The sequence below is a fragment of the Lingula anatina genome, chromosome 2 (assembly GCF_051362555.1).
Source record: "Lingula anatina isolate TDL-2025a chromosome 2, LinAna3.0, whole genome shotgun sequence".
In the NCBI taxonomy this organism is placed as follows: Eukaryota; Metazoa; Brachiopoda; class Lingulata; order Lingulida; family Lingulidae; genus Lingula; species Lingula anatina.
Genome location: NC_141768.1, coordinates 38026959 through 38050071, shown reverse-complemented (window position 1 = coordinate 38050071; position 23113 = coordinate 38026959). Strand labels below are relative to the sequence as shown.

Below are 23113 nucleotides of genomic sequence, written 5' to 3'. Positions count from 1 at the left end.
TTACTGTAGAAACTGATAGTGACAACAAGATACGCTCGTGCACTCTGGGTGCACTTAACGTGATCAAATTCAAGCCCGTCAGCAGTACAGTGTTTGACTGAATGCGTGCGGGTGAGAAGCTGCGTTTTATTCAAAATTTAAAAAGTAAGGATAGCGATATTTTCATAACCCGCATCAGATATCAACAAAAACAACCACGTGAATTGATTTTAGATCGACAACATAAAGTATATTGTAAATTTAAATTCCAGTTCAAGGCTCAACTGAAGCAATCGGCATCAGGTGAGCGAATGACCTTGACTTCTTGAGATAGCTAGTTATGTCAGGGTGAATGTGGAAGGCTATCTGTCACGTCTATATTGACCACTTCCTTGGCATTCTAGAGCTCCATACCACCAAGCTGACACCGGTCAAAAGCAGAAACAAAAGAGAACGTTTGAAATCATTCGGGATTTTTCACTGTCATCGATTTTGAGGGTTGTCAAGACTGCCTAGTGATTGGCGCCGGCCGGTTTGTCAGGTACGTGTAGCGGAGCACGCTATTCAGACTATTCAAGCACGGGACATTGTCCATAGAGTGAAAACGAATAGGAATTTGGCCCGGAAATATTTTTTACTTGCTCTGGGGGTTCCAATTAATTGATTTTTAGACCTGGTAGCTTTGTTCCCAGTTATTATTGATGATGTTAAAAGGGGCACACATGTAACACGAAAAAGTGCATTGATTCTTAAGAGTTCTTTTAAAAAGAGTGCACTAATATGGGGTCAGGGTATTTGACACACGCAGTGGTAACGGCTTTACATAACAATGCTTTTCATAACAGCCAGCGCTTATCAACCAGAAATAATGAGTTTATATGAACATTTTATGTTGTTATAGCAACAATGTCTGCTGCCACTGCCAGATTATAATTCTCACTGCCTCAGTAATGAAGAATATATGCAAAACAAATTGGTTATTGTAGGCTTAAAATTCAAGCTTTTTTCTTCTATTTATTACTGAATTTTTAAAAGAAATTACTGAAGATGGATTGTTGATGTTTGGTTTGACATTTGCCCAGGTGAAAGTCAAATCTGTTTTTCTTGCTGGTGTCCTGGTTGTTTGTTGTAATTTTGATTAATACCAATATCTCTCAATTTAATGGGACAGCTTTACTTATACAGCTCTGTATTCTATATCACTGTAACAAGTGATGGGGAAGATAATAAAACATTCTTACTAATTACTGGTATTAAATTAGTTATCAAGGTTACTCAAACATGGGAAGTTAAATAAACAGATAACAATTCTTGTTTACATAAATAGTTACAGTAAATTGACTTTATAGTTTTTATAAATGTTGCTGGTAGTGATTACTCTTATGATGTCAGAAGTTTTCCATCAATGTAGCTATAAATGGTTATACAATGCATATAATTCACAAACTGATAAGAATTATGAAAAAAAACTTTTCACATAGATGTATGATTATTTTAAATTTGCTGTAGTCTCTTCATTTCCATGGAAAAAGTGCCATGAAATGGATTTTTCCAGGGTAAACTACAATTTTCATATATTTTCCAATGGTTAATGAATCCATTCCAACATGCAAATTGGTCGATTGTTTTTTGTATAAGTGTTTTTTGTAGTAATCTTTTAAGAGATTATTATGGAGGGTAGCCATCTTTGAAGGTCCCCTTGGTTCAATGGCAAGCACAAATTTTAGAATAATTGCAATCACTGCCATTTGGTGGAAAATTGAGTTAATAATATTTCTCTGAGTTGTTTACAATGTATTTATTGTGGAATTTTGAATCTCATCTGAAGAGTTGTTATTCCCTTTCATTGTTTCTGACCCTCACCTCCAAGTGTTAACACATTCATTTTTAAGTCAAGTGTTTGGCATATAATACCAATGTGTCAAAGTCTAATGTACTTAAGTATTGCTTTTTTAAAAAAGTCTTGGAATAATAATCTTAAATGAGGACTTAAATGAGTTCAGCAATAAATGTATGGCCAAAGATTGGGGGGGGGGGGGGGGGGGTTAGGCCGGGGGTTCGAGGGCTGTGAAAAATGACCCTTTGGCTGAAAGAAGTCCATTCCTAATTTGATCTATGCCATTTCTTAAGTTGAATCAACTTAAAGAAAAAATGTCTACATTTTCAGAAATAGAACCCTCCTAATTAGATTTATAGATCCAGTGTTTGATTATGTGTTATGTCTTTATTGTTTGCAGTGTTGTCTCAATGATTACTGAGTATGTCAGGCTAGGTTGCAGGGGCATTTTAGATGTACATTTTGATATCTCTGAGACTAGGTTGCTGCCCTAGAATTATAACTTATATTAAAGGGATAACAACTCGGTATATAAGATCAAAAATGCCACAATAAATGCATTATTCAGGGGTGGATCCAGAGCTATTTTCTGACAGTCTTCCAAATTATCTTTATTGATCCATCCTCATTTTTGACCGTCTTCCGACAGAAAAAATTAGATACCTGTCAATGTAAACTTGAAGATATGACCGTCTTCTGGGAGACCCAGAAGACGACCTAAATCCGCCCCTGTTATTAACAATTAACACATAAAAATATAATACTCTCCATTTTACCACTGAAATCTGAAATCTGTGCTTGCCATTGGACCACTTGGACCTTCATAGATGGCTACCTCTATAATAATCTCTTAAGAGATTATTACAAAAAAACACACTTAAAAAACAATTGATTAACTTTTAATGTAGAATTCATTAACCATTGGAAAGTGTGGGGAAATTGTCATTGACCCCAGGAAAATCAGTTTAATGTCACTTCCCACCAAAGTGAAGAGTTGTTATCCTCTAAATGTATTATCTAAGGGCAATTATTAGACGGCCTGCCATCCACATAAGCTGACATCTTCCACAGTCAATACAGAAACCAAGTCATACTTTGCCCCTTATTAAATTGCCTTAAAGACAATTCTAACTATCTTTTGGGAGACTCTCAAGGTGCTTTGTATTCTCACTTTTAATTACAAGTTAGGTAAGTGGACAAAAATTCACCTTGGTCTTAATAAGTTCTATCATATATTGGCTTGCCCATAGAATATGGTCTTACCAAGTTCTATCATGGTTTGGTTTGCCCATAGAATACTGCTTTTATCCTTGCTTTTATTCTATGTTAATTTTTCACCAAGTGCTTCCAGGCATCATAGCAATGACATGTGTTTATTGCAAACTAAAGTTCAGAGTAAGATAAAGGAGTGATGACAAAGATGATGAATATGATGGAGACTCAGATTAGCTTATGAAGTTATCCACAAGTTGTCATCTGGTAGCAGATACAGGGGGATGGGAAATTGCCATAAAATCCACAATCATAATAGATCTGTCAAATGCAGACAAGGCACTGATGTGATATATGTTATAACATCGATAATATTTTAAAAAAATTATTTGGTCTTCACTTGTTTTCCAAGCTTGAAGGTTGATCAGCAAACTGGTCATATCATGTGTAATTTGAAATGGAGTTTTGTAAACTGTATGTCTGATAAATTGGTGAACAGGTGATGAAGTTATCAGATTGTGTGTGCCTCTAGTCATGTTTTCCATGTCATATGATTTATTTTACCAATTAATCAAAACGAAAAAATGTCAAAAGCATCTTGAAAGCATGTGTTGTTTAACTTTTCTTAAAGGGAGAATTCTGGTAAATTTCAATGTAATGTGATGTCATGCAATAACACATTTAGATTGTCATTTTAATTTTGATGGATGTGCACAAAAATTTTTAAAAGGCTTAAAAAAATGAAATGTTTTTTGCTTAAATAATATCTGTACATCAAATACAAATTTTTATCAAATTTAGATTTTTTTCACTGCATGCTGGATCCAAGAAGGATCCCAGTTTGTTGCGAGTACATGTAGGGGTAAGGAGGCAGAATCTCCCATAATTAAGTTTGATGATAATTACGTTCTTTTTACTCTCAGAAAAGACTGTAGCAGCATAATGGGGAAAGGAGGACAGGGAAATAAAGGTGGACCCAAGTACCTGACATGGGAGGAAATCAAGAAGCATTCCATTAAAACTGACCGGTGGATTGTTATAGATGGCGAAGTGTATGATGTGACCAGGTGGTCAGACAAGCATCCAGGAGGATCCCGACTCTTAGGACATTACTCAGGACAAGATGCTACAGTAAGTTTTTTCATATTTGATTTTGATTTTGATTAGATCAGATTGACTGGAACTGTGTAAGTTGTTCTTAAGGTTATAGACAGGGTTAAACAAAAACTAAATTACTGTTTTTATGTACTAGTACATGTTTTGGTATATACCGGTAAATGAATCTTAAGCATTTATTGACAAAATCCCTTTGCATTTACAGAAATGTCATTTCACTGATGATGTCATAATTTTGATTTTAGGGTAAAAAATGTAAAATTGGTGTCTCAAATTTCTCTTTTACCTGGGCACCCATGAACGCAGTTTAACACCAATTTAATGACACTATTGGGTATATCAGTTTAGAACAGGCAAAACTGATGTGTTAGCAGATGTCATCCATGACATTATAACATTATGGCCTTAGGAAGACAAAACTAGAGGATCAGAGAGGCGATACCGCCTCCGAATATTGTACCACCAGCTGGAGCAAGCGCATTCGTACAGACCCCCACATACACAAAATAAGGAACACAGCCACCAGTCTTGTGCTTGACAAGCTGTAAAAATGCAATCAACAAGAATTTTCAAAATATGCAAAAAATATATATATAACTAAAAATGGTACAATCAAAGTTAAGTTCATCGTAAGGTAGGTCAAAGGTCAATTCCTAGGTCACAGTAAATTGCCAGTATATGACTTCCTATTCAACTTCAATAGTAACTATGGGCCTATCTCTGCCAGTTTTGGAGATAAAAGGGAAGCAAAATTTGCAAAGTTCAGTTCATGGTGAAAAGTAGGTCAAAGGTCAATTTTAAGGTCACATTTAGATTGCCAGTATATGACTTCCTATTCAACTTCAATAGTAACTATGGACCTATCTCTGCCAGTTTTGGAGATAAAAGGGAATCAAAATTTGCAAAGTTCAGTTCATGGTGAAAAGTAGGTCAAAGGTCAATTTTAAGGTCACTTTAAGATTGCCAGTATATGACTTCCTATTCAAGTTCAATAGAGACTATGGACCTATCTCTGCCAGTTTTGGAGATAAAAGGGAAGCAAAGTTTGCAAAGTTCAGTTCATGGTGAAAAGTAGGTCAAAGGTCAATTTTAAGGTCACATTTAGATTGCCAGTATATGACTTCCTATTCAACTTCAATAGTAACTATGGACCTATCTCTGCCAGTTTTGGAGATATAAGGGACTAAATGGTATAATTTTGGAGTTACCATAATGTGCCATAAATTTCCTACAGAAAAAATTAATTAAAATAAAGAAAAGGTCATTTTGGTCAAAATTCTTGAAATGGGAGGTGCTCTGAAGTTCCAGATGTTCAAATTTGATAAAATAATGTCATTTTTGACTACAAGTTGTCTGCTTTGCCAAGCCTTATGTTTTATTTTTCCAGAGTTCGAAATTTATTATCCATTACCGTACTGCACATTTTGCTTTCACCACCAATATGTACTTTTTGATACAGCGTAACTTTAGAGATAAAAGGGAAGCAAAATTTGCAAAGTTCAGTTCATGGTGAAAAGTAGGTCAAAGGTCAATTTTAAGGTCACATGTAGATTGCCAGTATATGACTTCCTATTCAAGTTCAATAGAGACTATGGACATATCTCTGCCAGTTTTGGAGATAAAAGGGAAGCAAAATTTGCAAATTTCAGTTCATGGTGAAAAGTAGGTCAAAGGTCAATTTTAAGGTCACATGTAGATTGCCAGTATATGACTTCCTATTCAAGTTCAATAGAAACTATGGACCTATCTCTGCCAGTTTTGGAGATGAAAGGGAAGCAAAATTTGCAAAGTTCAGTTCATGGTGAAAAGTAGGTCAAAGGTCAATTTAAAGGTCACATGTAGATTGCCAGTATATGACTTCCTATTCAAGTTCAATAGAAACTATGGACCTATCTCTGCCAGTTTTGGAGATAAAAGGGAAGCAAAATTTGCAAAGTTCAGTTCATGGTGAAAAGTAGGTCAAAGGTCAATTTTAAGGTCACATGTAGATTGCCAGTATATGACTTCCTATTCAAGTTCAATAGAGACTATGGACCTATCTCTGCCAATTTTGGAGATAAAAGGGAAGCAAAATTTGCAAAGTTCAGTTCATGGTGAAAAGTAGTTCAAAGGTCAATTTTAAGGTCACATGTAGATTGCCAATATATGACTTCCTATTCAAGTTCAATAGAGACTATGGACCTATCTCTGCCAGTTTTGGAGATAAAAGGGAAGCAAAATTTGCAAAGTTCAGTTCATGGTGAAAAGTAGGTCAAAGGTCAATTTTAAGGTCACATTTAGATTGCCAGTATATGACTTCCTATTCAACTTCAATAGTAACTATGGACCTATCTCTGCCAGTTTTGGAGATATAAGGGACTAAATGGTATAATTTTGGAGTTACCATAATGTGCCATAAATTTCCTACAGAAAAAATTAATTAAAATAAAGAAAAGGTCATTTTGGTCAAAATTCTTGAAATGGGAGGTGCTCTGAAGTTCCAGATGTTCAAATTTGATGAAATAATGTCATTTTTGACCACAAGTTGTCTGCTTTGCCAAGCCTTATGTTTTATTTTTCCGGAGTTCAAAATTTATTATCCATTACCGTACTGCACATTTTGCTTTCACCACCAATATGTACTTTTTGATACAGCGTAACTCGAAAACCGTATGGAATACAAAAAAACGGAGACCACATCCAGTGTTGGGCTTTACATGCTCTACAAAATGCAAAAAAGAATGAGTGTCTAGCATTAACGGTTCCCGAATTAGAGACAGTTTTCAGTTTCGATATCTTATGGCCGCTACTCCCGTGAAAATGCACCGATTGACCCCAAATTCACGGAGATGAAAGATGACCCGAAATGTAACACTTTCCATTAATATTGTTAGTTAAGTCTGTGTGGTGTCTGAATAAGAGCGCAAATCATTTTTTTTTCGGCAAAAATTTTGTTTTTTTGAAAATTTTGGCCTGTTTGACCTTGAAATAAAGGTCAAAGGTCAAATCCAAGGGCATATTTGAAATCTACACATATGACTTTTGGAAAGCTGTCTGTAGAAATTTTTCCCATAATTCCTTCCGTAGGGGAGATAATTAGCATTTAATTTTGCCATTTTTGGACAAGGGTGCATTGCAATGAATGCCACACCTAGACCCCAATACCGACAAAGCCCAAATTTTACGTGGAACGAGTTGAGATTATAGGTGACCTAAATCCAAGAGATGGGTATGGGGTCCATTACCGTCTAGGAGGAGAAGCGGTAACGGTAACATGGCGGCGGAGCCGGCGGAGCCGGCGGAACGGACCGGACGGGACTAAAACCATGTGTACCGCCAGCGCTAACGCTGGTGGTACAATAATACCTTTGTAACTAGGGGCTCATAAACCCTTGACAAAAACATATAAACCAAAACGATGGTATTGAATTGAAGCCCAAATGCTATCGTCATCCATGCCACTGTTTGTGATAAGATCTTGTTCAGGGTTGAAGTCACGCCCCATGCTGATTGCTATCTCACCTCAATACAGAAAGCTGTCAAATTGACAATAAACACTCCGAGGTGCTTATGTTTATGCTTAGGCCACACTTTTTTATTTTTATGGATGACATCCTCTGCGGACCCCAAAGTCGGTGCGAGCGGGCAAAAAAAAAACAGTCCAAAAAAAAAAACTGCTTAAGAAAAGTTATGTTTTCAGTACACAGCTGGAAACACTAATTTACCACAGAAACACGTATCAAACTAACAACATGTCTTTATCCATGCTCTCAAAATATTAAAGCATTGTGAATAGGGCCTACTTCGTAGAAAGGTAAAAAGTCATGAATATATATGCTGCATATTACCAAATCTATTTAAGGTTATTTCATGCATTCTGTTGGTATAGCATCCAATAAAACAAATATCAAATAAACAGCGTGTCTTAATTTGTACTTTCAGAAAATTAAAGCATTGTAAACACTTCACAGAATTGTTAAAAAAATGAAGCAAAGATAGGCCTATGCTTCCTACTACTAAGGTAATTTCGGTCGATGCCATTTTGTCTACTTCGACTCAAACGCTAGCAGCCAACTATCGGGTGGCCTGTCCGACCTTCAGTCCACCAAATACCACGACGCTCTTGTCGACCCTTTTTTTGCTCCAAAAAGAAACTGGTATGTGCTGCTCTGGACAGAATGTCACTGAAATTTTCCGGGCGATGATCGCTGGCCGCGGCCAGCCTTTCGTATAATTGTAAAAGGGTGATATCTCCATGTCCAATATCAATGGCAAACCAATCCAAAAAGACGGCCCCCGTTCTCTTTATGACTTAATTGTCGTGTATTTTGAAATTTCAAGCAATAATAACTCTTCGTTTCGGCCAGAAAATGAATTTTCCTGGAGTAAACAACAATTTTCCCATACTTACCAATGGTTATGAATCCATTTTTACATTCAAAGTTAGTCCCTGTTTTTTTCTAAAAAGTTTGGTTTTTTGTTAAAATCTCTTAAGAGCTTGCGGAATAAGCCGAGAATTGCCGATTGCATTTTCCTGCAAATTCAATAAGGATGTTTGCAACAACCAACTTCCTTGGGGGGGGGGGGGGGGGGGGGGGGCGGTTTGGGGGGGTTTTTTTTTTTTTTTTTTTTTGGAGAACGGACGAAAATCAGTGCGCGCGCAGGATGTCATCCATAAAATTAAAAAAGTGTGGCCTTAGCAATAAAAAATATAAAAAGCCAATATTCTCTGTAGTCTTCAACAATTTTTAGTTTATATTGACTATTTTTGAGTTTTAAATTGTATGTCATATGCTTTAAGACAAAGATTTGCTTGCGTTCTTTTCATTATTAAAGGTTATTGTATTACTCGTACCCATTTTTCTTTTGTTTTTCTAGGAACCTTTTATAGCATTCCATAATGATCTTTCTCACCCAAAAAAATTCCTCAAGGCACTCCATGTGGGAACACTAGCACTCTCAGAGAAACAAACCAAAGATATCGTTGAAGATTTTGAAGAGTTAAGAAAGAAAGCAGAAAAAATGGTAATATCGATTTATTTTGGTTTAAAATTGTTTAAAATTGTTTAAAATTGTTACCAGATTTAGGCTTTAATTCTAACACATTTTAAGACTAAGATGATCACCATATTGATATACTGACATGCCCATAGATGTTACAAGTAACATGACAACCACTTCTCCATTTGGGGTATGCGGATACTGTTCTGGGACCAGCATCCTAAGTTTGATATATCTGTGGAAGTTCCAGGTTAGGCCAGTTCTACCTCATTGCCACCATGGTTGAGTTTAGTGTTTAACGTGAACAGTTAAACGTAAAGTTAAACGAATTTGAAGGTCTTTGTGATGAAGGTTCATCAGCATGCAGCATCTTTTGTCACCTCCTGTGAATGTTTTTTTTTCTCTTTCTAGGGCCTCTTCCAACCTAGTTATTTTTTCTTTGCTGTGGTTTTGCTACATATACTGATACTGGAGGCACTGTCATACTTAAATATGTGGTATTTTGGAACTGGATGGATACCTTGGATTGTGTCTGTTGTTCTGTATTCCACTGTTCAGGTAAAGTTGTATCACTTCAGTAATATAAGACACATATTTAAATTAAGCTGCTTAGAACTGAAATAAAATTTCATAAAAAGCCATGGTCTTAGGAGATGGAGGGGAGAACTAAACTTGCACCTAATTGAATCTTATTCAAAACTCATTAAGATCATATTTGTTGTGTACATAGGTGTGAAATGTTGTCCATGATACCGTATAACTTTTGATGTACTATTCTCTTTCATTTTAACAGTATTTTGTAAATTCAGTACCATGACATGTCACTTTCACTTTCTCTAGGCTCAGGTAGGCTGGCTGCAGCATGACTTTGGGCACCTGTCAGTGTTTAAGAACAGTAAAATTGACCATGTTCTGCACCAGTTTACCATGGGGTTTATTAAGGTCAGTAAGCCCATTTCCAGAGGGCAATGTAAATGAAAATGTATTATGAATCTCTTTTTCACCTCCGCCACTGAGGTTATGTTTTCACCACTGTTTGTTTGTCCGTCTGTCATCAACATAACTCAAAAAGTTATGGACCGATTTTGATGAAATATTCAGGAACTGTCAGAAGTGGGCCAAGGAAGAGATGATTAGTTTTTGGTGGTGATACGGATCAATAATCAATCAATAATAAAAAATATCGAAAATTTAGGGGTGAAACGGCATTGGATGGAGACTTTGCTGCTTTGACAGAGGTCTGCGCTCTCTGAGTGCTTTTCTAGTTATACATATGGCATTTGTTTACTCATTTGTATCCTGAAGTCTGATTGAATATGCATGCTGAAATTAATAGGTATTGATATCTACTATCTTTTGCCTATTTTGATAATTTCATAGAAAATGCAATTTTTTCTGCATTTTATTTGAAACAAAACATTGACTTTGACAGATCTCTCCAAAAGAAAAAATAGATACATTCATTTGTGTAATAAATTACAAAATAGTACTTTGTAGATATTTAAGGAGGCCCAACATTTATTTTAACAGAATTATAGATCATTTTTATGGAATTTTAGAATACAGGGGAAAGTATTGCAGATAATGTAATTAGTACTCTTCACTTAAGTTGGGCTTAGCTTATTTTTTTTTATCTCTGCCAGGCACCATGACTGTTAAGTGTTTACAAAAGTAGACCTGTTACTCAGAGATAACAGCAAAAGCGGTCACAGCATAGGCCATAGTGCATAGTGTTTGACCTTATGTCAGTGCTATCTAATAAATGTCTACATTTATCATTTAGGTAAAGTCTGATCTGAAGTCAAAGGACAGCAGTTTAAATTAGGATGATTTTTATTAAATATGTTCATGTGAAATGTTTTGTCAATTGAAGTTTGAAAATATAGACTTGAATTTTCCTTTCCTTTGGTTAATATTCATCCCAATTAGGCTTAGAACATGACTAGCTGCTTTATGTAAACATTAGTATTAGACAATGAAATAAAGACTTTATTTTAAAGTTCAAATGATACAACAAACCAGTGAGGGCTGTTTATAAAAACAGTTACCCAAGGAAATATTTTTAAAAAATTGGAGCAAGTTGAATAGTTCATGTGGTATTAAGCTGCATATGACATTCAGTGAACAATTGGTGAAAAACACTACAATAGAACAATATGACAAAGAAGAGACAGATTTTCTTTTTTAGATTTTATCCAAAGAAAGATTATAAAATTTTAGAAATAATTTTTTTCCATTTTCCAGGGTGCATCTGCACATTGGTGGAACCACATGCACTATCAACATCATGCAAAACCAAATGTGGTGAGTATTTTAATTACTAAGTTTTTTGCCTCTTTTTCAAAATCTCTGAATGCCATAATTTTATCTTAAATTTGCAAAACTGCTTATTCCATCTTTCTGATGACATTTCTTAAGTATAAATGCATACTATCCATCTCTGGTCACAATATTGTTATGACAGTTTTTGTATCTATTTATCTATATCACTTGTTTCTGGACATTATTGTTATTGTTATTTTAGATGGGTAAGGACCCTGATGTCAGGCTGGAGGAGTTATTTGTGGTTGGTGAGACTATGCCTGTTAAGGTGAGGGCAGGGAATAGAAACCAACACTTTAAATATGTCTTATCGAAGACAAATCATAAAAGTTTGCCATGCACAAAAGAAAACATTGTTCTAGTTTTCAGAAGTTTTGTAATAAGATTATATTTTTTTATTTCCTGCATTTATTTAATACAGACTGAGTGAAATATAGCATTTGTATATATTCTTTTAGATTGCCAAGAAAAAGAAAAATTCCATGCCGTACAATCTGCAACACAAGTATTTTTTTGTCAGTAAGTATATCTATTTTCTCCATTTGATTTCTCCATTTTTACAAGAATTAAAATACCACCTGAAATTGAAGATAAATTTTTTATTTCTGAGGGTAATACGGATTGTTTTGTTAAATATGATTGTTAGTTGCAAGTAGAGTTTTTGAAGGAATGTGTATGTGTCATTTTTAAGAGACTATCACTTAATAGCTGCTTTTGAACTTCATTCCAGTTGGACCACCCCTGCTCTTCCCAGTGTACTTTCAGATAATGCTGTTCAGACACATCTTCACCAGAAAAAAGTGGCTGGTATGTAATAGTAATTTATTCAGGTGAAATGCTTTACTAAAGAGATACATTTTACATGGATATGTGCTTTATTTAATTGTCCACCTCTGTACAAATGTATCATATCAAATTGCAGACTAATAACAAAGTGTGAATTGTAGACTTAAAAATGATGTGAGTTAGCCAGCTGATTTAGATCATTTTGATGTTCTAGGACCTCTTCACTGTATCATTGTTCTTTGCAAAGCTATTTTACCTGTATACCCCACTGTTAGGCGTCGGAGGAACCATTCTGTTTTATTTTACAATAAGGTAAGGCAATGTTTGGAGAGCTAATTTGAATGAAATAAAAACATTTTTTGTATATATTCTGTAATAAAAGAATCATCAGTGGACAAAAATTTGCAAGTTATATAGCAATGGTTTAGACAGGCATGTAGCTATAACTGTAATCCCTGGTCCCAAATTATAACCACATATTTTTTTAATTGGCCAATTTGTAAAACATTCTTTCATTTTGTTCATAGTAATTTCTCATGGAAGGTTTGTCAAATTTATCTTTTAGTTTGAAATTGAATTGTAAATACAGTAACTGATATAGTTTCAATAAGAATTAACTATGCCTTAAAGGTTTCCGTTGAACTTGGAGTGACAAACATTTTGTTGTCTTATTTCTTGTTGCTGTTTCTTTTATATCTTTTCTACAAACATCTAGTTTGAAATTACTAAATATTCATTATAACAATGACACTTGAATAATTGTAATATGAATTGAAAAGATAATTGATTTCATATAAGCTATGGTGCCCTATATATTCAGATGTGTAGAAAGTCATTGGTTCACTTGGGTTACTCAGAGTAACCACATTCCTATGGAGATTGATGAGGACAAGGAGGAGCCATGGATGCCACTCCAGGTATGCTAGACACATTTGTGTTCCTAATTTCCTAATAACCTAATTACCATAAAACAACTGTCTCAGGAAAACTTTCAAATTAATATGAAACATGAAAAATATGCTGATCCAAACAGCCGTTCTTCGGATTATAAAAAGTGGCTGCTGGGGGAGTAGAACATGAAATGAGGAGGATGGATAAAAGTTCCAAACATTTTCTCTGCAAAAAAGGCTTTTCCTCTGTGTAAAGCACTCAAAGAAAATTAAGCATGTGACAACCACTGCTTAACATTGTCTTTTTAAGTAATCAGAAGGCAAAAATTCCCAAGCTGCCTTATCCCTTTGTGTTCATGGAATAAACACTTATGTGACTTTCCAATTAGCAGGTAAAATATAACATTATTTATTTAGATAATATCCACAAACATAATTATTTTTGTAGATGACAATGTGTATTTGCCAAGTGATACTTGCACTGTTAATTTCTTTCATAGATGCATGCAACATGCGATGTGGAGCAGTCATTTTTTAATGACTGGTTTACTGGACATCTCAACTTCCAGATAGAACACCAGTATGTATGCATTTGTTATTCATTTAATGAAACGTGGTTAAGCAAATATGGATCAATATACAAAGGTGTATTGTCAATATAATTTTGTAGGCAAAGATTTGGTTTGATGGACACGTAGGAATGCAAATATGATATAGTGATTTTTCACTGATGTTTGTTTACTTTTGAGGTGCCAGTAGTTCAAGTAAAGATAGATATTTTGTGTTACTGGTAGTTATGTAGGTTTTTAATTCTCAAGAGTGATTATAAATGATTGAGTAAATATTTGATGTTTTTAGCCTATTTCCAACCATGCCCAGACACAACTATTACAAGGTGCAACCTATGGTGAAAGAATTGTGTAAGAAACATGGTATTAAGCATGAAGTAAAGAAGCTGTCAACCGCCTTCAAAGACATCGTCAGGTATATAAGTTTCATGAATATTTTTCTTTATTTTCTGACAGAAAGAAATGCAAAACAATCATGCATGATTACTACATTTTTTTCAAATTATTTGGAGGTTAAGTACACCTCTGATTCAATTACATAGTTTCATTTGATTAACAGCACTTCCAAAAATTTACCTTCTCAATAATTTTTTTTTACATTTAAATGTTGCATGGTTCCTTAAGCAAATTATGTCATATTTGAGTACATGATTTGAATCGAGTTCTTTGCCATATCTCAAAAATCTGTCTTGTTTTGCCAGAACACTGAAGCATTCAGGAGAACTGTGGTATGCTACATACAGTGCTTTCCACTCTGATTAGAAGCTATGGACAAATTCTACATGCCTAAATACCTAGAGAACAGTTCAAATGAGAATTTGATGAGAGCTACTTTAAAAGGACTACTAGTGAATTTCATGTCAACAATGGCCATCTATAGATTCTATCAAGTAAAACAATTCAGTCACAAAATTGTCAATATAAGGCGAACATTTACGTAAAAAATAGCTAGCAAGACTACTGGTAAAACCTTGATATGTAATACTATGTGTCTTAACTGTTTGATATTATAAGTGGTAGTACAAAATGAAAATGGTGTCAAAATCCCCACCCCGATTGGAATAATATCTCATAGCTTTTGATTGGTCTTACAGTGCAAAAAGTTAATATATGGTGGATAATTATTATATTGTATGAAATGGAAGCTTGATCAGGTCTTGCATGCTGCTTTGGGGAAAACATCCAAAAATAATGTGAAAGTCACTGTGTCAGGCTGGATTAAGTAATAGTGCAATGTCCATAATCAATAGGGCTATCTTTTTTAACAGTGATTTTTTTTTAATTTGGAAACAATTATAGTTACTGTATTCATATCAACTGTCCCTTACAAATAAATTTTGTGATGTATGGCAGATGTATGTATATTGCTGACAATTTTTTTTTTCTTGTAAAACTGGAAACATTAAGGTATCTGTTCATATTTCATTGATAACATGCTCATAATACAGACAACATTAGCTGTCACAATTTTAGTACAAGTGTTAAACAGAAATGACCTCAAATAAGTTTTTCAGTATTGAGCTGATTATGTATTTTAGCAGCTGTTAGTTGATTGAATTTGTTGATCATATACATTTAAGAAAACTTGTGAATGTTTTTTTTATTGTTATAAAGCCATTGAACTACTGCTTAGAATTTAGTCATATTGACTTTAGATTGCAAGCTTGCCTAGTTGTCAAGTGCTTGCAGTGCTCATTATATTGGGTAAACAGAAAAATTCTGCTAATTCCTAGATGATGTTTCATTCTCAAATTACTAAGATCTGTTGAATCAAAGAGACAGAACAATGATCAAGGCTGGTGAGACATGTTATTTAACATTGTTATTTTTATCCACCTGATTTACTTAATATATATTTACACTAAACAAATTAATAATAATATTATTATTATTGTAAATTTGTAGTAGATGATAATAATACATTTTTGTATAGGAGGATTATGATCAAAAGAAGTTGATCAAAATTTCCACAATCATTTTGATCAATCTTGGAAAATAGATTGTATTGTTGTGATATTTAGTACATACAGGTGAAGAATAACATTTTTATAAGAAAATTTTGGACAAAACATCGTTTGCTCAAATAATTTACATTATGTCTGCCATGGGTATGTTCACATTTAGTGTTGTTGTGCTATGCTCTAAGAGGTTGCTTTAGCTTTTCCATCTTTTTTACCCCACCAATAGGAGTGTGAAAGTATTTTGAAGGTGGGATAATGTAGGGAGGATGCTTCACATTTATTTACTTATACTATTGGTTTAACTTTAATTGCTCAAGCCCCCGGTATGTAACACTTGATACAGAAACCCACCAGTAGTTTTGTGGTTGTGCACTTACTTGATATTCACTAATAACTAGGGTTGATCACTATTTATACTATTTCTGTGCCAATAGGACATTACAGAAATTGAGCTGCTTGGTAATTTGAGAAAGATTGATTTTTTTCAGACATTACTCACATTTACTGACACACTTTAAATGGTACAAATCTGCTTGTTTATGTGGTTGTTGACTGTAGTTTTAATCTAGATTATGTGTGAGTATACACAATGCGAAGTTGAATATATATATATATATATATATATATATATATATATATATATATATATATATAAGTTGAATATATATATATATATATATATATATATATATATATATATATATATATATAATGAACAAGTTTTCTTTGAGTATAGTATATTATATAGTATATTATATGATATAATCCTACTACATAGCTAGATCTTATAGTAAACAGCTTCCATTAGTAACTTACGTAGAAAAGTTTGAAGAACATCACACTGTCAATGTAAAAATGCTTAGAAATATAACCTCAGTAGATGTTCAGTAAATTTTAGACCTTTGATTGAAGAGGTTGCTGCAGAAAACTGATTAAACTCAGTATTTTGAATTAATTTCACCGGTGATCCTGTTGAATTGACAAGAGATTGTATCTGATTGTCTAAGAATGACTATTTTGCAAATGGTTTTGCATCAAATGTCTTCCTTATTGAAATAAGTTCATCGGTTTGATGATGTTTGGTCACAAATGTTCTTATGTTACAAACTGATAGTTTTTGACACAGACAAATGTTTAAATGAAATTGACATTAAATTGAATGTTTCAGAAAATATTAGTTTGTGACAAAAGAACATCTATGACCAAATGCCTTCCTTTTTGAGGGACAAACATTTGTAAAAATTTGATCAACGGCATATAAAAGGGTAAATTTTCCCAAACTTCATGACTTTTGTTTTCTTTAATGGTGTCACTTGAACAAGAACATTCAACTTCATGATGAAATTTAGGAAAAGTGTTCCCCGTGTTAGTTTTGAAATCAGAATTGACAATAAAACCCAAGTTGATCCAACTATAATCACAGATTTATTGGACTCTATATCACATACATACTACACATATACACTATATAAGAATAAAATAAGTATTTATGGCAATAAATAAAAGCATAATAATGAGAAGCTTTTATTACTAAATCCCCTCGATCTAATATTTATCTGTGACTGCACATTAATTTTTTTTCTCCCAGAGAACTGCCCCACAGATACCTCTGCTCTTGTTTATCAAAATTCACATTATAACATCTGATAATACTTTATCTCCTTTAAAAACAACATAACATATTTCCCCTTGTGCTTCATTTGAGGTGGAATGATGAACATTTTCTGTAAAAAAATCTAGCAGCCAGTACTTCTGTACCACGTTTTACCACATCCACTTGCTGTGTAGGGCCAACCATTTCTCACTGGCTTTCAGGTACATGATTACAAGGGTCTGTTGCACATAATGGTTAATGAGCTGAGTATTATAGTGAACATCATGCAGGGGATACTGTTTCAAGACCTATGGGAAATTCCCCCCCCGAGTACTGAACCCTGGAAATGGTATATCAGGAGCAGTCCTGTGCCAGTAACTATGTTACAATTTAAAATGTGCCCTACAATGCAGAACAGTACTACCTTTCTAAAATGCCTGTCAGGGTTTATGTGGCCTATGAGCTACAAGACAGAAGGGGAATTTATTTTTGTAAACATGGACTACTATCTGTTCTTTGAACACTGTTGACAATCGAAATGAGCATGAGATATTACAGTGTTATTGGGATATTGCATCCTCCCAAATCCAAACTCCTTTGGCCGGCATTATGGACTCAGTCCTGACTGGTCATATACAGCTGACTCTTCCTTGGTCCTCACTCTTTTCCCTGTAGATCATCACCAAGATGTCAAGACAATATTGCTTTGCTGCTTCTTTTCAAACTGGTCAGTCCATCCAAACTATGGGTCCGCTTCAAAGTGGTTTTGATGGAGTCTTTCAATCTATCCTGACACACACTTGACAATGCCTTCAATGAAAGAGAATGATATTAAAGGTAAACAGCAACTTTAAGAGACAAGGTGTAAGACACACTTTAAGAGCACTTCTTGTTGAAGGTATCTCAAGATGAATAATGCTTTTTTTATCATTTCTTGACATAAAAATGCCATGAATTAAAGCTACTAGCTAAAATTTAATTACCACCTGATGAACCTTGCCATCAATCAATATCCTGACATAGATATGAATTGTGCTTAAGTGTGAGTTAGGACTTTCAATTCCCCCACATTGTAACAGAGTTATGGCAGTTGTCAGGACAAAAAGATCCAAGGTTTGAAAGTTGGGGAAAATACCATTTTTTAAAGTAAATTTATAAATATTTGATTTTTTTCGTGAAATTACTACACAACACCTTACATAAAAATTTTAAAATTCTGAAGTTCTCAGAAACATATGCGCAGAAAAAGACACCGTTTCCTCTATCTGAGCATCAACCTACCTCTAGTTTCAAAGCCTTTTCTTTGCTCAGAGCTTCAAATGACAGACTGAGTTCATGAGCATCTGCCAGTGACCGCAGATCAAAATAATACTTGGCATACACACTGGAGGGAACATTAATGTTGAACTGAAGTAGTTCTAGGAACTGACGCTCCAGCTCATTCCTGAAATACAAAAAGATTTATAATGACTTTCACACTATCATAAGTTATCTATTCCTAGTTTTCACTGGCAGGAGTAAAGTTTTGGATCGTGACAAAAACAGCAGCAACATGCCCTTAAAAATTATATGTCCTCCAAAGAGTTTTTTCCAACATCAAGACCATTTGTATACCCCACCTTTTGGGAGATATCACCTTTGAAATTTAAAATGTTTTCAACCCATAAAGGAAACCATGCATGAAGCCAAATTTGTTTATGTAAGGTTGCAATGTGTAAGTATAACCATCTGATATGAACAAAGAAAACCATGAAAAAATAAATAATTCACAATACCAATAAATATTACGTCAACTCACATGTCCTCTACAGACGTGTCCTTTAAAATTTGGCAGAAGTCCACGTTCCACACTGCCTGGTCATCCCAAACCTTCGAGGCCAGCAATATTGCACCAAGCACCATTCGCTTCCAGTTCCCTGGGTGCATCTCAATCTCTGCATAAGTTAGCAGCCGCTCTAAGTACACCTAGAATATGACAAATATACTTCAAATATACTTTAATATACTTTAGTTATCTGTGTGTGTGTGTGGGGGGGGGGGGGGGGGGGTCACTGTGTGTGTGTTTATGAGTGGAGGTGTAATAATGCACGTTTAAGTCTGAAAACAGTCTCAGAACATAACTAGTATTTGACAAACATGCTTTACAGATCTCTGCTTGTGTATATGTGTAGAAGTAGAAACAGAATGAAGATATTAAGGTTCGACACAGTGACTTTTTATCTTAAAAAGCCCTAAATTTGAAACCAGTATATCTCTGCAGCTGTATATCTCTTTATAAGACGATTATATAAGAGATGATGTTTTGAGACCATAGACACCTAAAACTCTGAAAAGACTTCTCACTTACCAAGGTTACAATGGCACATTCTGCTGTTAACTGTGCAGCACTAAATAATGTCCTGATAAATCGATAGATAGTTTTATGTTCAGGGTCCCTTTGATCATAATCATCAGGAACAGTATCACGCTGAAAACAGATAGAAAAATCTTTGTAAATTGTTAAGATCATTTTCAGGATAGGTGCTGGCTTGCCTTTCACACAATGGTCATCTTAAATACTTAATGCTTTTCGAGATATCAATCAGTTTATATGATCACAAATATGTAGCAATTGTTTAAATCATAATTTTAACTATATGACATCAAGTTAAGGAAAACAAAATAATAAACACTACAAAAGTCTTGATTTCCTCAACTTACCGTCAAGGGGTGAAGTTTCTCATCAAATGTCTCTAGAAATTTTGAATCTAAATGGACATGATTGTTTGTTTTGTCTCTGTTCTTGATATGTAAATAACTGGCTAATGCTACGGCTTTGATTGTATTTTTAAGGTTAGGCTGGGTAACCGTGGAGTCATCAAGATAGATCGTAGAACAAGAGCTGTATTTTTTGTGCAACTTGCCATGGTTGTGAACCTGTGGAAATAAGAAAACACTACAAACATGAGAGTACAATACACTTTGGTTGAGAAAAAAAAGAATGGTTTGTATGAAAATTAACCCTTGTGCAGTATATGCTGGTGGTGGTGGTTTGGGAGGGGGGGGCACAGAATCCCTTACAAGTAATACAATAATTTGATATAACTTTGTAGAGTGCACAAGGCCTATATAGGACAAGTATTAGAAGTTTTAGAACCACTGTGATGTCGGGAAATAATGATTGGGAATTCATTTCACTTTCTATAAAACTTTTTAAACCCAGTTATTGCCTGTTATTTATTCACTAGCTGCGAGACTTTAAATTTGGGTAATGGCCAAGTTGCAGTGATAATATATATTTATATTTATTACACAAGTTATTCACTGAAACAAGCATCATTAGGCCAAAAATTATTTCTCTTGCTAGACCACTAACATGTGCCAACACACTTACATGGTTATCATATTGACTTTTGCGACGATTCACTTTGGCGTCTGAAAACATAATAACCAGTGTTATTATACGGCTAATCAAAATGTCAGTGAACAAAAGAAAAACTTATCCATGATCATGCCTTCACTAATGTGCATCTTATTGATGATAAACACATTGCTGGTTTTGCAAAAACCACAATAGGATACATATTTGCACATCACTTAACACCAGTGCATAAGGACCGAGAATTGACATCAATACTGTGTATACAAAACTAATCAATGTGGACGAACCCAAATGACAAAATAAAATCAAATAACAGCAAACAATATCAAGCTGCATGCAGTGAATGTACATATATAAGTCTTTCTCAGACTTAAGTCTATTAACAGCTCCTAGACTAAGGAAAAATATCAGCTTACGAGTTATCATGCAATTTCTTCAGTTGGTACATATATACAACAGGATAATGTTACACAAAGAAATGATGCTGTCAAATATCAACTTTTATATTCTAGATTTTTTATCCTCACAAGATTATGTTATTTTCCAAATATTATTTCAAATAATATGAATAACTTTTTTTTCAAATTTTAAAACAATTCATTGCAAGAAACAGGTTGTTTAAAATATCAAATAGTAAGCTAAACTAGGAAAATAGCCGCTTCCTATACTCACTTGCTAATTTTTGCAGGTCTGCTTTTGATCTTGACAGAAATAGTGTCCCAGTTGTAGGATGATTTGATGGATCACCATCTGTCTCTGAAAATTAAAACAAAACTAAATGAGTCTTTACACATGCTATGTACATAATTATGATTTCAATTACACACAAACTCATTTAATTAAACTAGTAGTATCACTGAAATGATTATACTGGAAACATATCATGGGAAGATTTTGTAGCATAAAGCTGGTGCCTACATATCAACATGAAAGAAAGCTGTTATGAAAAATGTGTCACATACATATATTTGCATATCATACAAAGGTTTACAACATAGATCATATCACTGCATGCATACATACAATTTTAATTTCTTCCCATGCACCAGCATGTTATACATATCAGGCATTGCATGTATCTACCAGAAACCAATAACTGTTAACTTTTACAAAATATTCAAATATTTAAACTTTTATAGGCTTCATACAAAGAAAAAATCATTTCAATTTCTTTTTATGTAGACATAAAAGCACCTCAACCAATTAAAGAAAACAATGATCATTCTAATCTGTATTTATGTAGACCAATGATGAGGACATAAAAGTATCCCAACTTATTAAAAAATGACACTTGCAGATGTTCCTATTTTTTCAAATCATTCTTCTCCAGTTCAAGCTCACACTTATCCATCAATAACATTAAAATCTTAATGGCATGATGGTTGTCTTTGTGAAATTGTAGATCATAAAAGGTTTTGTCATATTTCACAAAATGTCATACAAGTGATACAACTAAACAAATCGGTATGATTTGTTTATGTCGGGTCGTCCATAATATTGCAAAGAAGCATTACTCACCAACATGGCCTACGACCTGAGGGTAAACAAGTCGTGTCGATTTCTTAAGTTGTATCAATGAAAATAATTATCTGGTAATAAATTTTACATTAATATCATCACATTTTGTTAAGAATGATTGTTTCCTGTGTTACTTGGGACTGGACTATTTTTTTTTCTTTTTTTTTTCTTTGTTGCACTGTGCTGCTGCATACTGCTGGAATGAGTATAGTTAATAACCCATTGGTCCAAAATTGCTGGTGGAGGTTGTTGACTGTCTTTGTGGTTTTACTTTTACATCTTCAGATTTCATGGACAGCTTGAATGAGCAATATGTTGAGGACATTACCACTTCAATAATGTCTAATATCTGTCACCTATGAAAGAGTTTTAGGTAAATGTGCTCCCAGAATATGATCAGAATATAACTTGTCATCTCCAATAACACTTATAACTGAACACCTGAGTGATATATAATATGTTAAAGGTCTATGAGCAGTTAGATGTACATCACATAATATAGCTGAATGAAACCTTGGAGCAATTTAAAAACTATTCAAGTTCCTTTATATCTGTGCAACCCCTGAAAGCTCACTTTGTAAACGACCAAAACATACATGTAAATGATCAACTCCCTTCCTTATACCAATGTCTCCCAATAAACCAATATTTCTACTTAACATCATAACTTATCATGATAGCATCGATTAACATGAATTATGGTCATACTGAGGGTTTGGGTTTTTTTTTTCTTAAATTAATACAAATATAACGGGCTAGCTACAGACTGTAAATGAAATGTTAGGCTATACCCGTACTGTACATGTACGATACAAACCTTCAGGCTCCCTCTCGCTAATGTGCTGTAAGTTAGTTGCATTGGGCTGATTTGGTGAACTCTCAGGTTCAGCCGGTTGGTATCGTTCCTCGTATTTCTTTCTGCTGCTTTTTGGGGTACTATAAACACAGCAAGCAACCTTGTTTCCCATCTTTACAAACACCGGGCGGT

At 34.2% G+C, this 23113-nt stretch overlaps 2 protein-coding genes across 3 annotated transcripts; one reads left to right on the top strand and one right to left on the bottom strand.

Annotated features, from left to right (window-relative positions):
- Positions 1-160: 160 nt before the first annotated feature.
- LOC112042655 (acyl-CoA 6-desaturase-like) lies at positions 161-16136 on the top strand. Of its 2 annotated transcripts, none has more exons than XM_087004164.1 (14): positions 161-520; positions 3957-4159; positions 9002-9148; positions 9536-9682; positions 9965-10066; positions 11369-11428; positions 11649-11714; positions 11905-11965; positions 12177-12253; positions 12447-12544; positions 13053-13149; positions 13623-13702; positions 13981-14106; positions 14393-16136. In XM_087004164.1, the coding sequence occupies exons 2-14, from the start codon at positions 3971-3973 to the stop codon at positions 14451-14453; spliced, it is 1311 nt and encodes a 436-aa protein (XP_086860290.1). In that variant the 5' UTR covers positions 161-520; positions 3957-3970; the 3' UTR covers positions 14454-16136. The 2 variants fall into 2 exon arrangements, with proteins under 2 accessions (XP_086860290.1, XP_023933291.1); XM_024077523.2 differs by having other exon boundaries at positions 3952-4159.
- Positions 16137-17054: 918 nt separating this feature from the next.
- Positions 17055-23109, bottom strand: LOC106159028 (cyclin-Y-like protein 1). The gene is made up of 8 exons (XM_013535190.3): positions 22943-23109; positions 21280-21363; positions 20620-20660; positions 19947-20162; positions 19594-19713; positions 19045-19211; positions 18528-18690; positions 17055-18056 (listed from the first exon to the last, which is right to left on the bottom strand). The coding sequence occupies exons 1-8, from the start codon at positions 23091-23093 to the stop codon at positions 17937-17939; spliced, it is 1062 nt and encodes a 353-aa protein (XP_013390644.1). The 5' UTR covers positions 23094-23109; the 3' UTR covers positions 17055-17936.
- Positions 23110-23113: the final 4 nt, after the last annotated feature.